The sequence below is a fragment of the Alexandromys fortis genome, unplaced genomic scaffold (assembly GCF_014885135.2).
Source record: "Alexandromys fortis isolate MF-2015 unplaced genomic scaffold, M_Fortis_MF-2015_v1.1 scaffold_26, whole genome shotgun sequence".
NCBI classification, from domain to species: Eukaryota; Metazoa; Chordata; class Mammalia; order Rodentia; family Cricetidae; genus Alexandromys; species Alexandromys fortis.
Window position 1 is genome coordinate 9833525 of NW_026067894.1, and position 15212 is coordinate 9848736.

The 15212-nt window shown below is 45.5% G+C and overlaps 1 protein-coding gene and 1 long non-coding RNA gene across 2 annotated transcripts in view; one reads left to right on the forward strand and one right to left on the reverse strand.

Moving 5' to 3' along the window:
* LOC126507289 (uncharacterized) lies at positions 1–7257 on the forward strand. The gene is made up of 2 exons (XR_007593473.1): positions 1–4637; positions 5704–7257. It is a non-coding gene; the product is annotated as an uncharacterized lncRNA (long non-coding RNA).
* The window catches only part of Srsf4 (serine and arginine rich splicing factor 4), a 24811-nt gene continuing 15788 nt past the window's right edge, over positions 6190–15212 (reverse strand). The window contains 5 exon segments of the mRNA XM_050151398.1: positions 6190–7647; positions 7782–7871; positions 9772–9986; positions 12393–12505; positions 13170–13312. Of these exon segments, the coding sequence (XP_050007355.1) occupies positions 6831–7647; positions 7782–7871; positions 9772–9986; positions 12393–12505; positions 13170–13312 (1378 nt within the window). The 3' untranslated portion in view covers positions 6190–6830.

Consider the following 15212-nt stretch of genomic DNA (forward strand, 5'->3'; position numbering starts at 1 on the left):
TTCAGTGTAAACCTGACATGGTCTACTATCACTTGAAGAGGGAACCTCAGTTGAGAGGTTTAGGTCTAAGATTATTCCCTTTTAAGGGAAAAATAATGAAGGCTGGAGCCATGGCTCAGCAGGCAAGAGCACTGGCTGCTCTTCCCATGGACCCAGGTTCCAGTCCCATATGGTGGCTCACAGCTGTTAATAACTCTGGTTCGGGGAATCTAATGTCCTCTTCTGGCTGTTGCAGGCAGTGCACATACATGATGCACAGAAACACGTGCAGATAAACACCAATACACATAAAAATTTCACTTTTTTTTTAATGGAAAAAATCTTGACAGTATCACATATCTCAAGCTGGCATCAAGCTTGCTGTGTAGCCAGGGATGAGTCTGCACTCCTGGTTTCCTGCTTCCACCTTGCTTGCAGAACTGGGACCATGCTAGGTTTATGCTGGGATCGAACACAGGGCACTGTGCACACCAAACACTCTTCCAGCAAGGCCACACCCCCAGCCCAATGCAAGTGTCTGTCTGATAGAACTGGTAGTATTCTGGGCGCTTGGCTTCTGGAAGCTGCCGACTCAAGTTCCTGAACACGATGGGCCTTTTGGTACGAGTTTGCTGTTCTGGCAAATTTGTTTCAGTCCCATTCATCCAGGACATCAGCCCAGTGAGGTAAGAACTGTCCACAGCAGTCCCAGCTTCTATCCTGTCTTCAGCCCTGACACTAGTGTCACAGCTGAGCTTGTTATCCTGGCTAGTCAATCCAATTTGATCTTCAAGAAAGAAAAAATTCTCGTGGCTTTCTGAATCTCCTGTGTCCAGCTTCATTTATACCCTTGTATTTTTATATTTTCCTGGAGCTTTGGGTCCAGTCCCACACCTAGTTTTCTAAGGCAGAGTTCTTTTCTTGTATTGATTACTATAAAAGTTCGCCTAGGGACTACTTTGGCTGTGTGTCACCAATCTCAGTAAGTTATGTGTGCCCACATCCTGCATGCTGTGATCACAGTCATGCCCCATACACGTGGTTTTTCCGCAGTGCTCCATGTGAGCTAGGTTCTGAGCTGCACTCTGAGCCCCTCCACATTCCTCAGTTTAAAATATTTTTTACCTGGGCCTGGTGGCTCGTTCTGTAACCCCAGCTGTTAAGGAGGCTGTTAGAATCTGGCCTGGGTTAAGAGACTGTCTTAAAAAGCAGAAATTCTTTTTAATAATTTTTTATTTTGTACACATTAGTATTTTTCCTGAATGTATGTCTGTGCGAGGGTGTTGTGGATCCTGGAGTTACAGACAGTTGCGAACTGCTATGTGGGTGCTGGGAATTGAACCTGGGTCCTCTGGAAGAGCAGTCACTGCTCTTAACCACTGAGCCATTTCTCGAGCCCCCAAAGCAGAAACTTTTTTTAAAAAATATATTTATTTATTTGTTATATATACAATATTCTGTCTGTGTGTATGTCTGCAGGCCAGAAGAGGGCACAAGACCTCATTACAGATGGTTGTGAGCCTCCATGTGGTTGCCGGGAATTGAACTCAGGACCCTTGGAAGAGCAGGCAATGCTCTTAACCACTGAGCCATCTCTCCAGCCCCCAAAGCAGAAATTCTTAAATATTTTTCATGACATTCCTTCTGTTGATATCCATTTTAAAAAATTACTTATTTAATATTGACATAGTTACATCCTTAAATTTCTCGTTTTAAAAATCTTTAAAATTACATATGTGTGTAGGGGCATGTGGAATTCTCTCCACCGCAAGCTCCAGGGATTAAACTCCAGGTTGCCAGGCCTTTCTCACTGAGCACCTTTCATTGTCCCCACCCCTCACTGGTGTGTATGGTTGCCTGCTCATTTGTGTGCCCAATGTCCATGAAGGTCAGAAGTGTGGGTATCAGATCCCCTGGAACTGGAACTACTGAAGGCTGGAGCCACATGTGGGTGCTGGGAACTGAGCCCAGTCCCTCTAGAAGAGCAGCCAAGGGCTCTTAACTGCTCAGCCATCACTCTAGCAATGTTTCCATGATTTCTATTTTTGAATATGTTAAGGTCTGTTTTATAGCGCCACTGTGGTCCATATTGAATTTATTCATTTATTAAGTATACCGTATTGTCTGCATATATGCCTACAGGCCAGAAGAGGGCACCAGATCTTACTACAAATGGTTGTGAGCCACCATGTGGTTGCTGGGAATTGAACTCAGGACCTCTGGAACAATCAATGCTCTTAACCACTGAGCCATCTCTCCAGCCCCTGGGGAATTGGTGTTTTGTTGGAACATAATGTATGTATAACGTGTGTGCAGTGCCTGCAGAGGCCAGAAGAGGGAGATGGATCCCCTGGAACTGACTCAATAGTTGTTGGTGTTGGCAGTCAAACATGGGTTGTTAGAGAAACCCACAAGTCTTTGCTCTAGTCACCAAGTTTTTGTTCTTTTGGTTTCTCTTTGTATCTAGCTTTGGAGCCTGTCCTGTAACTTGCTTTGTAGACCAGGCTGGCCTCAAACTCAGAGATTCGGCCTTGTGAATTCGGCTGGGATTAAAGGTGTGTACCACAGCTGCCCAGCCCAGAGTTTTCAAAAATGTGTGAGCATGCATAAGAACAGGTGACCTCAAAGGTCAGGGGTGTTGGATCAGGCAGTTTTGAGTTAAGACTTGGATGCTGGGAACCAAACTTGGTCCTTTGCAAGAGCAGTACTCGCTCTTAACTGAGCCACTCCTTCCAGCAGCTGTATGAAGTCTTTTATTAACATTAGATCCAACTGGCTGCAGGAGTCTGTTCAAGTATGTTCTACTGATTTTCAAGAGGTGATCTGAGAATTACTGATATGGGTAGTTGAGGTTTTTCTTTTGAAACTGGTCTCACTAGATAGCCCTGCTGTTCTGGAACCTACTGTGTAGACCAGACTGGCCTTAAATCAGAGATCTGCTTGGTTCCACTTCCCCAGTTTAAATGCATTCAGAGTGATGCCTGGCCCCCAGTTTTCTGTTAGGACTACCATGGTTATGCCTTCCTCTAGCCCCCCAAGGTCAGTGCCTATTTTAACTATTCACATATAATGGTAAGGGGAACCAAGCCCAGGGTCCAGGCATGGTAGGCAGGCACTGTACCAGAGCACACCCCCGGCTCCTGTGGTCTCTAATGGATCACAGTTACGTCTTGCCTTTTCAATCGGGCCAATCACCTCCACACCCCATGGGACCTAGTGATCTGAACAGCTTGTCAGTGCTGCTTGTTGGCTGTGCTGTTTTCTCTTCCATCCTCTACCCCACAGGTGGAGAGCAGAGGCCGCTGGGAAAGAGGTATGTGTGAACAAGGCAGACTGCAGTGACTGCCTCCTGGGAACCCTCCAGTGCTTATTTGGGGGTGGTAGTGCATGCATACCCTGCTGTTTTCACTGCTGAGATGAAAATGGGCCCCGTTTCTGCCATTGCATTGTGGGATGACTGGTTATGGCCAGGTGGGAACCCCAGAATAGGCTTAATGGTGAAATGGTAGAGCAACTGCCATCTTCACAGCAGGGGCTGAGATGGTTCAGAAGGCTATGGCACCAGTCACCAAGCTCTAGGACCTAAGTTCAGTCCACACAACACATGGAGGGGGAAACTGATTTCCTAAATGCACGATTCTCCCCAAATAAGGTCAGATAGTGTAATAAAATATACAGTGAAGCTGTATGACCACAACCTTTGTTACTGAGACAAGGTCTCAGACCTGCTCACCCGGCTCTCATGTTGTGATTGTGAGTCCAAGTGTGAGTGCAGCAATGGACATGTACCCTGGTGCCCATGAGTAGAGGATATAGCTCTTGTGAGTTGGTTCTCACCTGCCCCCTTGTGGCAATCTGGGATCCAACAAAATGCAGGCCAAGCACTCTACCCCTTGTGCCACCTTGTCTTTAGCAGGAAAGCGCATTCAGCCCTGTGGCAAACCTGCCTGACTTCAATTGGGGCTCAGATGTCAACTGTTATACTCACCACTGCAGATGAGAATTCTGTAGCTGTCACCATGCCACGCTGGCTAAACCACTCCATCTCTAAGCTTTCATCATAACCGAGCAACCAAACAATATCCATGGGCACACCTACCCACAGTAAGAAGGGATGCTGGAAATCGGGACTTCCCTATCAACTGTCTTTAGGGCAGCGCAGCACAGGGCAGGGCCTTACTTAACTCTTTGACCCAATGTCTAGGAAACATAATGCGATCTGAAGTGAAGACTGTAGACAAACTTCACTGGGGAGGCAGGAGAGTCCCTGAGTCCCCAGGGATTTGCTTGACAATAAAAACTTGTGGCCGAAGAGGGTGAGCACTCAATGGGCATACACCAGTCCTTAGGATCCGAGCCAAGGACCACTGTTATGCTCCACCAGAAGAGGGGAGGACCCATCCAAAACTAACCTCCAAATGGTACTCTAAAGCTGGAGAGGCTGCATAGCATGCTGCATGTAGCTTCCTTGCTGCCACAGGGGACCGACCACACAGACAGAGGGTCACTGAGAACAAGGCTAACGATGTTCAGGGAGTGTGTCTTCCCTGCAGTGAGACGAGGACTCCACACCTTCTTGGGTATCTTTATTCAGAGCTTCACACTTGGAACCGCCAGCGAAACCCACCACCAGGGATCTGCGCACATACAGGATTTTCGTAAGTTTGCACCTAAAGATCATTGGTTAGAATCAATGTGTCAGAATCAATGTGTCAAGTGAACTCCCCACGTCCACCACAAAGCTTAATTTAGAAGCATACCTTTGTTTAGAAGCCAAAGGAATGGACAAAGCTTGAAAGGTGGGATGGGAAACATTGTTATAAGAGTGAAATACAGATGAATTTTAAAAATTGTAGGGCCTGGAGAGACAACGCGATGTCAAAACCATCTGCTGCGATTCAGTACCCAGCACACATGCGCCTCACAATCTAACTCCAGTTCCAGGGGCTCTGAAACCCTTTTCTAACCTCCACAGGCACTAGGCATGCACATGGTGTGCACATACATGTAGCAAAACACAAACACCAAACAACCACACTTAAAATGCCTCGAATGTCCCCATTCTTACACTCTTCTCCTCACTTTACCCCTGTATTTTTATACTGGGACCCGTATGATACTGACGTGGATTCCTTACCTTGTTAAGACCACATAACGAGCCCAGATAAAGGTATGGGAAGCTCATCAGAGTCTTGGAGATCTACAGTTTAGCTGCCCAGACTGTTCATGGACTGTTGTTAGGGGTCCCATGGTCCAAACTGAGCCAGTTCACCACCTCTTCTGCCCACAAATCCCTTGCCCAGGCCACTGACTATGCCTCACTGGTCATTATGTCCTCTCCTGTCACGGCCTTGACTATGCTCCATGCCATCTGGTATTTTGCACCTTCCAGCCTGCAGGCCCCCAGCATTGCTCTGTGAACACTTTCCTGTTCAATGCTTTTAAAGTTCGCTGTGCTGACAGGTCAGAGTTTGGCTCCCCTCCCATACCTTTATCTGGGTATCACCATTGCTGGGCTTGCTCTGCCAATTGCTCAAACCCATGTTCCTTGGCACACTGCCTATGCTTTTCAACCTGGGTGGTTTGCTCAGTTTTCTTTCTAACCAGTGTGCTGTTTGAACACATCTTCAAGCCTAAGCCTCAGTGGCCGCCTTTAGTGTTGGCCATTTACAGACAGGTCACTACTCTGGGAAGGGGACAGTTATTTTGTATTTCTATGAACAGCTTGCACTCCAGGGACAGATCAACAGACTCCTGTGCAGCAGCTTTGTCCTCCCCGCTTGCCACATGGACTAAGGTGCCCAGTACTGTCCTTGCTGTGCTAACCCTCAAGCACCAGGTTGGAGAAGCGGTCTCAGGGATCTCCTAAGCTAAGTAGCAGGTAATGCAAGAACAACTGGGAGAAGGTAATCCAGCAGCTTGCCCCCTGATTTTCAGTTCAGATTTTACAATGAAGGGATCATGGTGGGAAGCCCCACGACAAGAACAAACACGAAGAACTGATTGCTTGTGAAGCGCTTTCCAGATGGCTTCATTTCTCCTCAGCTTGACCACAAGCTTCTCAAGAGAACCCCAGAATCAAAAACTCTGAGGACTCACCTTCACTCTACTGGGTGAGAAAGTCCTTTGGGAAGTCTTGTTTCCTCACCACAGGAAAAATAGCAGGATAGATGACACATCAGGAAATGCTACTTAGATTCAAGCACGATGAAATTTTGTCAAGCAAAAATAGTCTTTATTCAAATTTAATGGAAACAGGGGTCACTATACTTTGCAAGACGGGGAAAAATAAAATTAAAAAAAATTCTTTTCTTTTTTAATATAAAACAATATAATCACAATACCAGAATATGGAGCTCTACAGTTTACTTCCTATGGGCTATGCAGTATCAATTTCTCTTGACTGTGCTATTCACAACGTTGTTAAGTCCAAAAATAGGAAACCAAAGTGGTGGGAAACTGAAGACTTGTACTTTCACTACGTGGCATACATCAAAGGGCATCAATTCAAGGGCAAAACGGTTGAACTCACCACACCTACCTATGCCATCATTCCAGCCCGAGAAGCCGTTGGGGTGCTGAGCTCCCTTTAGCCGTGACCAGGCCTTAGAGCCAAGGCGTTTGGATGTCCTGCTGTGAGTAAAGGGAGGTTTGAGGAGCTGCTTTTCAGTGGAGGAGCGGGAGGCCTGGCGCCAGGAGGCGGTACCAAGGAAGCACTGAGATTGAACAATTGGAGACACACCATTAGGGGAGTTCAATGTACAGTGGTGAGGGTGTTCTACTTCACTCTTGTGCTACGGCTACCAACATGTACAAAAGACTTCTCGGCAGTTCCAGTGTGGCATAGCCAGTTAGGATCTTGAGTGGGACCTGGATCTAGATCGGGAGGGCGACCTGGAAGCAGACCTGGATGGAGACTTGGACCGAGAACGTGTTTTTGAAGCTGACTTCGACCTGGAGCGCGACTCTGCAGGGAGACTAGGTTTGGATTTGGAAGTGGATCTTGACCTAGCTCGGGGCTCTGGATTGGGACCCGCATTTTCTCCCTCAGCCCGGCCTTCCCTCTGGCCAGACTCTGCCTTGGCATGCTCCCGTTCCTTTGACACTGAGCGGGATGGTGACCGGGAGTGGTCGGTGTCCTCCTTCTTCTTCTTGCTGCTGCTGACCTTGCTATCTCGCTTGCTGCTATGCTTGCGGCTGCGCTCGCTTTTGCTGCGGCTGCGGCTTCGGCTTTCCTCCCTGCTTCTCTTCCTGCCCTTCCGCTTGTCCTTGCTTTTGCTGCGGCTTCGGCTTCGGCTCCGGCTGCCCCCTTTGCTGCGGCTTCGGCTCCGACTCTTGAGAAGGTTCTTCTCTTGGCTTCGTCTCTTCTCCTGGCTGTGACTTCTGCTCACGCTCCTTCGCTTCTCCTCCTCTGCTCTCCTCTCCTTGCTCCTGCTCCGACTCTTACTGCCATGGCGGCTGGGGCTGCGGCTCTTGGTTTTGCCAGCACTGTCGTTGTTCTGGAGCTTGTCTTCAGCATGGTCTTTACTCTTGCTTCGGCTCTTGTCAGCACTACGGCTGCGACTGCGGCTCTTCTTGTCTTTGCTGGGACTCCGGCTTTTCTCCTTCTTACTGCGGCTGCGGCTCTGACTGCGGCTGCGGCTCTAACTGCGGGAGTGGGAACCTGACCTGGAAGACATAGGTGCTAAGTGAGTAACAGGTGACTAGACACTCTTCAAGTCAGGAAGTAAAGAGCGCACAGAGCATGCGGGGCTCAATCTAATGCATGGGAGCAGCTAGGACGAGGGAAGGTGCAGGCCCACCTGGATCGGGATCGGCTCTTTGAATGGCTGCTTTTGCTGCTGCCACTTCGGCTTCTGCTCTTCCGGGAATGTCTGCTTCGAGAGCGAGACCTGTAGAGAGAAAAACTTATTTGAGACAGGGTCTCATTAACCTTTTGCTAGGTAGACCAGGCTGGCCTTGAACTCACAGAATTCACCTGCCTTACCTCTTGAGACTGGGATTAAAGGTATGTACCACCACACGCAAGTGAGAAAACAAAAACTTTAAATTACCAACAAGGGGCTGCAGAGTTGGCTCAGTGTTTGAGAGCACTTGTTCTTGCAGAGGACCTGGGTTCAATTCCCAGCACTCATATGATATGGTGGCTCACAACTATCTTTAACTCTAGCTCCAGGGGATCTAATACCCTCCCCACCTCTGACCTCAGCAAATACAAGGCACGCACATGGTACACAGACATACATGCAAAGCAAAATACCCATACACATAAAATAAAACTTAAAAAAAATTGCCAATAAAAGGCTGCCTAGAGTGGCTCAAGAGATGGTTCAGTGTTAGGACCACTGGCTACTTTTGCAGAGGACCCAGCAAAAGTGAGACCACCTGCATGGCAGCTCACAAGGGTCTGTAACTCCAATCCCAAAGGATATGATGCCTCTTCTGGCCCTGGCAGGCGGCAGGCACACATGCAGGCAAAACAACCACACACAAAGAACTTTAATTGTATAAAAAAGAGGCTGTCTAGAGCAAACCAAGATATTTTTTTCAATCAAAAGCCATCTGTTTCACATAGCAGTAGGGCATAGTGGTGCATGCTAGTAATTCCAGTGCCAAGAGTCAAAGATAATAAATATGTGAGAATGTTAAAGAAACTTAATGATCTCTGCTATATGTCTGAGCCGGATCCTGGCCAGGAAACACTCCAGCACAAACACCCATGGAGCAACCAGGTAAATATGAATATTGCTTTGCTATCTGGTAAAGACACAATTATATACTGTGTGTGTTCTTGGGGACAGTTAAGTACTGTAACTTACGATGTGCTTCAGAACACAGTGCAAACACAAGAGTATGTAATAAATACTAAGGAAGGAAGGAAAACAAGGCAGAACCACTGCAATCGTATCCAAACTGGCCTTTCAACTTTGAGGTTTGAGAATGACCACAAGGAAAGGCATGGGGAAGCAGTAAAGTGCATTTGAATGGAAAGCAAACAGGAACAAAAGGCAGGAGACTGAAGATACATACAGGGCTCCAGTGACAGCAGAGAGAATCAACCCGAGTACTAAAATCATGACTGTAGTGGAACACAACACACACACTCATCCAGAGACACCAAAAGAGCACCTTTGTTGTTTCTAGACAGTGGTCAGTCACACAGATGCTACTTATGGTGCGACAGAAGTTAAGGACAGAGCACTAAGGCTGTAGTCTTGCTGAAGTATGCCCCGTTTTTAATGTTGCAAGTCCTAGCCTTGAGTTCACAGGGAATTTAAACTGTGGGAAAATGCACTAGACAGCCTCACTTCAACACAAATGTATGAAAAGCTGTAGCTAGCTATCCTGGGAAAGTCACCCTTGCCTCATTCTAGAGAGAGAGCTCTGTGCACCCGTCACAATGGTCACAATGACCACCACTTGCTCACTGCTGGTTTTCTCCAGGGAAGGCAGGGACCAGGTCTGGCTGGTGACCTCTACTCTTGAGACTTGCTCATCAAGAAGAGTAAGCACAGGCACAATGGCCACACATGCTTCTAACCCAGTCTGTGGCTCAGCTCTCCAGAAGAAAGGTGAGGCCACTGAGTTGTGCCTCAGAAAAAGGACTTTACTTCTGTTTATATTTGTGATGTAAGAGTTCAGGAGTTTCACAAATAAATGTTCAGATCAAAGTCCTGAGTTACTGAACCGCATGGAATCATGCTCTGAGAACCCAAAAGGAGAACAGGAATGGGCTGTCCATGCTGCTTAGTTGAATTACTGTAGAATGCCCACTCACAATGTTAACAGTACCTTGAGTGACTCCGGCTCCTGGAGTAAGACCGGCGACGTCTAGAACCTGGCTTGTCTTCAACTAGTCTGATTTTTCTGCCGTTGACTTCAGTTCCATCCAACTTTTCCAAAGCTCTCTTCATATCAGAGTAAGACACAAACTCAATCACCCCTTCATTTTTTCGTCCCTTGTGAGCATCTGCATACGTCACTTCTCCTGCCTGGCGCATGTAATCCTAAAGAAAAAAAATACAAGTTAAAGTACAGAAGGCAACTGAAACCGGTCTAAGTGACCATAGGCCTCTGTCTTTATTGTCTCAGGACAGTGTGGTCAGGTCAAGTCGAAGAACAGATGTATGAATAAAGGAGAGGAATGACTCTGGGCAGAACTTAAGATGTAGGGCATCGGCTAATTCCCAGTGTTAGTGTGGTCTGCGTTCATTTTGCTGAGTTCTGTCCTGACCAAGTTTGAAGACACTGAGCAGGTCATTTAATGGCATTTCCCTACTTGCTATATCACAAACATGTCTGTCAGTGTCTTAATATACCTAACATTCCTAGTCACCACCCCTGCATATTTTTGAAGGTTTCTCAATTGTCTTGAGTGGAGGTTACACCTAAATTTTGATCATTATTCATAATCCAATCAAGAATGCCTCTGCACAGAATCTGAATTATTTGCAGAAGTCTAGGTTCTGGATAAAGGGCTGGGGACCATCCAAACTAGGACATTCGTCATAGTTAGACCAAAATGGATTACCCTGACAAGATGAGGGTGAAGACAACTGGTAAAAAGCTGGGACAGTGCTACTCGTTTTTAGTTTCTATATGTGTATGAGTGTTTGCTTGCACGTGGCCTAAGGGAGGTCAGAAGAAGGTATTGGGTCCTCTGTACCTGGTTACAAACTCACATGCCTGGCTGACTGCTTTGAGTCACCATGTGGGTGCAAATGCAGCCCTGCTTCAGAGCAAGTGTTCTTTTTAAAAAACAAACATTTGGGGACTGGAGAGATGGCTCAGAGGTTAAGAGCATTGCCTGCTCTTCCAAAGGTCCTGAGTTCAATTCCCAGCAACCACATGGTGGCTCACAACCATCTGTAATGAGGTCTGGTGCCCTCTTCTGGCCTGTAGGCATACGCGCAGACAGAATACTGTATACTTAATATTTAAAAAAACAAAAACCCAAAAAAACCACAAACATTTAACTTTTATGTGCACTGGCATCAGATCTCCTGGAACTGGAGTTACAAGTGTGAGTTGCCATGTGGATGCTGGGAATTGAACCCGGGTCCTCTGAAAGAGAGCAGCCAATGCTCTCAACCACTGGGCCATCTCTCTAGCCCCAAGACCAAGTGTTCTTAACTGCTGAGCCACCTCTTCAGTCCCCAGAGCCACTACTTTATTTCAGCTAGCCACGCTTCCAAATTAGTGATGGATAATAGACGGCTCCTAACAGTAGTTCCATATCGAATGTTCTTTCATGTTTTAAGTGCTTACTCCTAGTTATAATCACATAGGCAGATATAACTATCAATCTTACAGATAAGGACAGTAAATTTCAACAAAGTTGTTAACTGCTTAAGGTCAGTGAGATAGTCATTAGTGAACAGAGACAGAATCAAATATGGAATCATGCCCACCCCCCGAGACAAGGTTTCTCTGTGCAGCTTTGGAGCCTGTCCTGGAATTCACTGAGATCTGCCTGCCTCTGCCTCCAGAGAGCTACGATTAAAGGCGTTTGCCACCACCCAGATGGAATTATATTTTCATGAAGCAAAGTTAGGGAGAGCCTCATAGTATGGGTTTGAGTAAACCCCTATAAGAGTTGCCTCCTTCAAGTGTGGTACTGTATGCCTTTAATCACAGCACTTGGGGAGACAGAGGAGTCAGAGGCCAGAGTGGACTATAGAGTGAGTTCCAGGACAACCAGGCTACACAGGGAAACTGAGAAATTGCCTGTGGAACCAAACTCACTCTCTCCTCTTCCTCCTCTTTTTTTTAAGACAGGGTTTCTCTACATAGTCCTTGCTACCCTGGAACTCACCCTGTAGACCAGGTGGCCTCCAATTCAGAGATCTGCCCAACTCTTGCTTCCCAAGTGCTGGGATTAAAGGGGTGAGCCCCCACCACCTTTCTGAGATAAGGTTTCACTTCTAGAACTCACTATGTAGTTCTAGCTGGCCTCAAATTCATGATCTTCCTGCCCTAACCGCTTATCCAAGCATACCACACCTGACTGAGAAACAAAACTTACAAAAGAACACAGGCTAGACAGTTTCATTGTGCCGACCCATACTAGAAGCTGACATCTGCAATGTTCGAGCTTGGGTTAACAGAAACATGGGCTGTTTTAGCTTTTTCTATGCAGCTCCACCCCATTAGCCCCCTAGAACACTGTCTGCAATGGAAAATTCCATGTAATACAAACGATTCCTTGGAGCAGTTAGCCTCCTATGTAAAGTAGGAGTGGTGTTTTGATGCCCTTTGTACTCATATAGGACCTTTATCTGGAGAACTGCCCAACGCTCTGGTGGTCTGAAGTCTGTAACCATTACACCGTGAATGCCCAGGCCTGCATAAATTACTTGTTTTCTACTCTTACCCATGCCCAACCTTATCTGAGAAGTTGATGAAGCCCAAACCTTGAGGTCTTGCCAGCTGCACCGACTTGACAAGTTCTCCACAATAAGTCTGTACTCTGTGCGGGTAGGAGGGCCGTATTTATCTCGCCCACTTCTTCGATAGCCATATCCACCTTTAGAAGGTTCAAACAGACGGATTACTACAGTGTAAAATGGAGATGACACAGCAGACTCTCAAAATACGCAACTTCATGCCCCCTCTCCAAACAATGGCATGTATATTTTAATCCTAACCTCACCTTTAATTCTAGAGTTTAAACATGAAAATTTAGCAAGTTATAACAACACACTCGTCCATTAATATATTTTAAATTAGCATACATAAAAGAGAACAATTTAGGAAAAACAAATTATTAAATCAGTTACTATTACCCATGGTGATTAAATTTTTTTGTGAATATTTTACATGGAGGAAAAAAAAAGAACCTAATCTCATCTGCAGCTAAAGGGTTCTCACCACCCAGTTCTGAGTATGACTGTGGTCATCACATGGCTTCCTGTTTTGGTCAGCCAAGGGCCACTCATAGAAGGGTAACCAAGGTCAGCAAATGGAATAGGTGGTCATTTAGCCTCAAAGGATTCTTTTAATTAAAATTGAGATCTTTCATAAATATATGTGAAACAATTGCATTACAGAGGAAAACAAGCACATCATTAAACAATATGAAGCATAGAAACAGCTTAAATATCAGTACTTTTAAATAAAACATTACTTTAAAAATTAGCATCTATAACAAAGACATGTAACTGATAAAAATATGTCCTTCAAATGCTTACTGCGTCCAGAACCATAACTGCCATCCCGGCGTGGGCCTCGAGCATGCTCAACAATGACTCGTTCACCACAGAGGTCTTTGCCATTCAGCTCATAAACAGCATCATCTGCATCACGCAGATCATCAAACTCCACAAAACCATACCTACAAGAGAGCAAACAAAACCTGGTCAGCACCACTGGCAACCAGCTCCATTAACATGTCAAATCAATGAGGTTCATGCTTAGCACAGGCTGGGGGTTGCAAACTAAGGGCCAAGTTTCTCTTTGTGTAGAACCACCTTGTTTTGTGCCAACAGGCAACTGCAAGAGTCGAAGGCTGTGTAAAGTCTAGCAGGAAGCAGCAGCAAATGCTTTCAAGGGCTGCTTGGTTTAAGGAATCAAAACTCTGCACTTCCTGGGACTCGATCTGTGATATTTTAAACACCACATGAAAACTCACCCTCTGGCAGTTTTACATGTGTACCTTAGGTGCAGCTGGGCCTCCACTGATGCACTGTTTTATTAACTGCTAAATCATGTTCAAAGTATAAAAGCAGGTAAAAGTCACATTATCTTGTCTCTTTTGCCAAAGATTTTTTTTGAGAGTTCCTGTTTTCTACCTAAACAAATCAGTCACAAATGAATTAACTGTTCTAGAAATTACTGGAGAAAACACCTGGAGTTGCTTACTTCCCCGTGGGATTCCAAGTTCATTTCCATGGTGTCTGGAGATAGGCTGGAACTGTCTACACACCACTGTATAAGAACCCATATACTGTATTACTAGATACTTTCGAGAAAAGAGATATGGTTGGTGATTTAATACATATAGGGTAAACTGCCCCCCAAATCCTGTTAATGCCTACTACAGACTATAGTTTGTTAAGCAAAGTACAGAATCTGTAAAATACTTACAAGCAAGGTTAAACTCTCTTGAATGAAGATTTAGTTTGGTCTATGAAAGACCTGCTTTGTGAATACGGTCTGTATTTAAAAACCAAAGTCATCCTTCAGATCCTGCCCAGTCACAAAGGAGTTACAAGCCAGTTCTTTAGATTCTTGCAAGCTGTGCACAGTGCAAACAGTGTTTGTTCCTCTTTAAACACAGTGACACTGGACACAGGCCACAAGACTTGCCAGGAACAACAAAAATCTCGGATTATTTTTTCTGTGGGGGCAGGTAGGGTTTCACTGTGGAACCCTGGCTGGCCCTGAACTAAGTAGCTCTCCCCCTCCCCGTGTGTGGATTACAGGTGTGTACCACTGTGTCTACCTAGTCCAGTTTCTTGAGTTGGTGATCTAAGTTAAAATGTCAAATTAGAATGTAAAATTGCTGAAATTTACTAAAGAGTTCTTTCCAAACAAATCTCTCAAGGTGACAAGGTCCAGGACAAGCTTTAGAGAGTTAATTTATTAAAATTACAATAAAAAAGTGTGCATCATGGCTCCTGCGTGTAGGTCCGAGGACAACTTGTGGGAGCTGAGCCTCTTCTTTCACCACATGGGTCCTAAGAATTGAACGTAAGTAGTCGGCCTTGGCAGAAAGCACCTTTATCCACTGAGCTTGGTGGTCCCCTTTTGTTTTAGAGGGTCCTTTATACTAAAATGTCTAAGTGGCATTCAAACTTTAAGAAAAAAAATCTCCATTAAAAAAAGAAAAGTATAAGACACCTACTTAACAGGAAGAAAAAAAATCTCCATTAAAAAAAGAAAAGTATAAGACACCTACTTAACAGGAAGTGTTTTCAGAACACCTGCTTATGTAACTCTGGAATCTTTGAAACAGGCTTCCACAGGCTGGAATTAAGAGTACAATAATAATGGTCTTAAACAAACATGCTGTTGCATTTGTCAAGGCAAATAAAAGAAAGCCTTCCTATAACTACTCATGTTCAAAACTACTAGTCACTAAATACCCTTAAGGGACACTATACTACAGCTGCCTTTCCCCTTCTAGGTAAGATGAGTCAACAGGAAAGTGATTAATAGATAATTTGTTTTTATGAGACCAGGCCTTGCTATAGCCCTAGCTGGCCTCGAACTCATAGAGATCCACCTGCCTC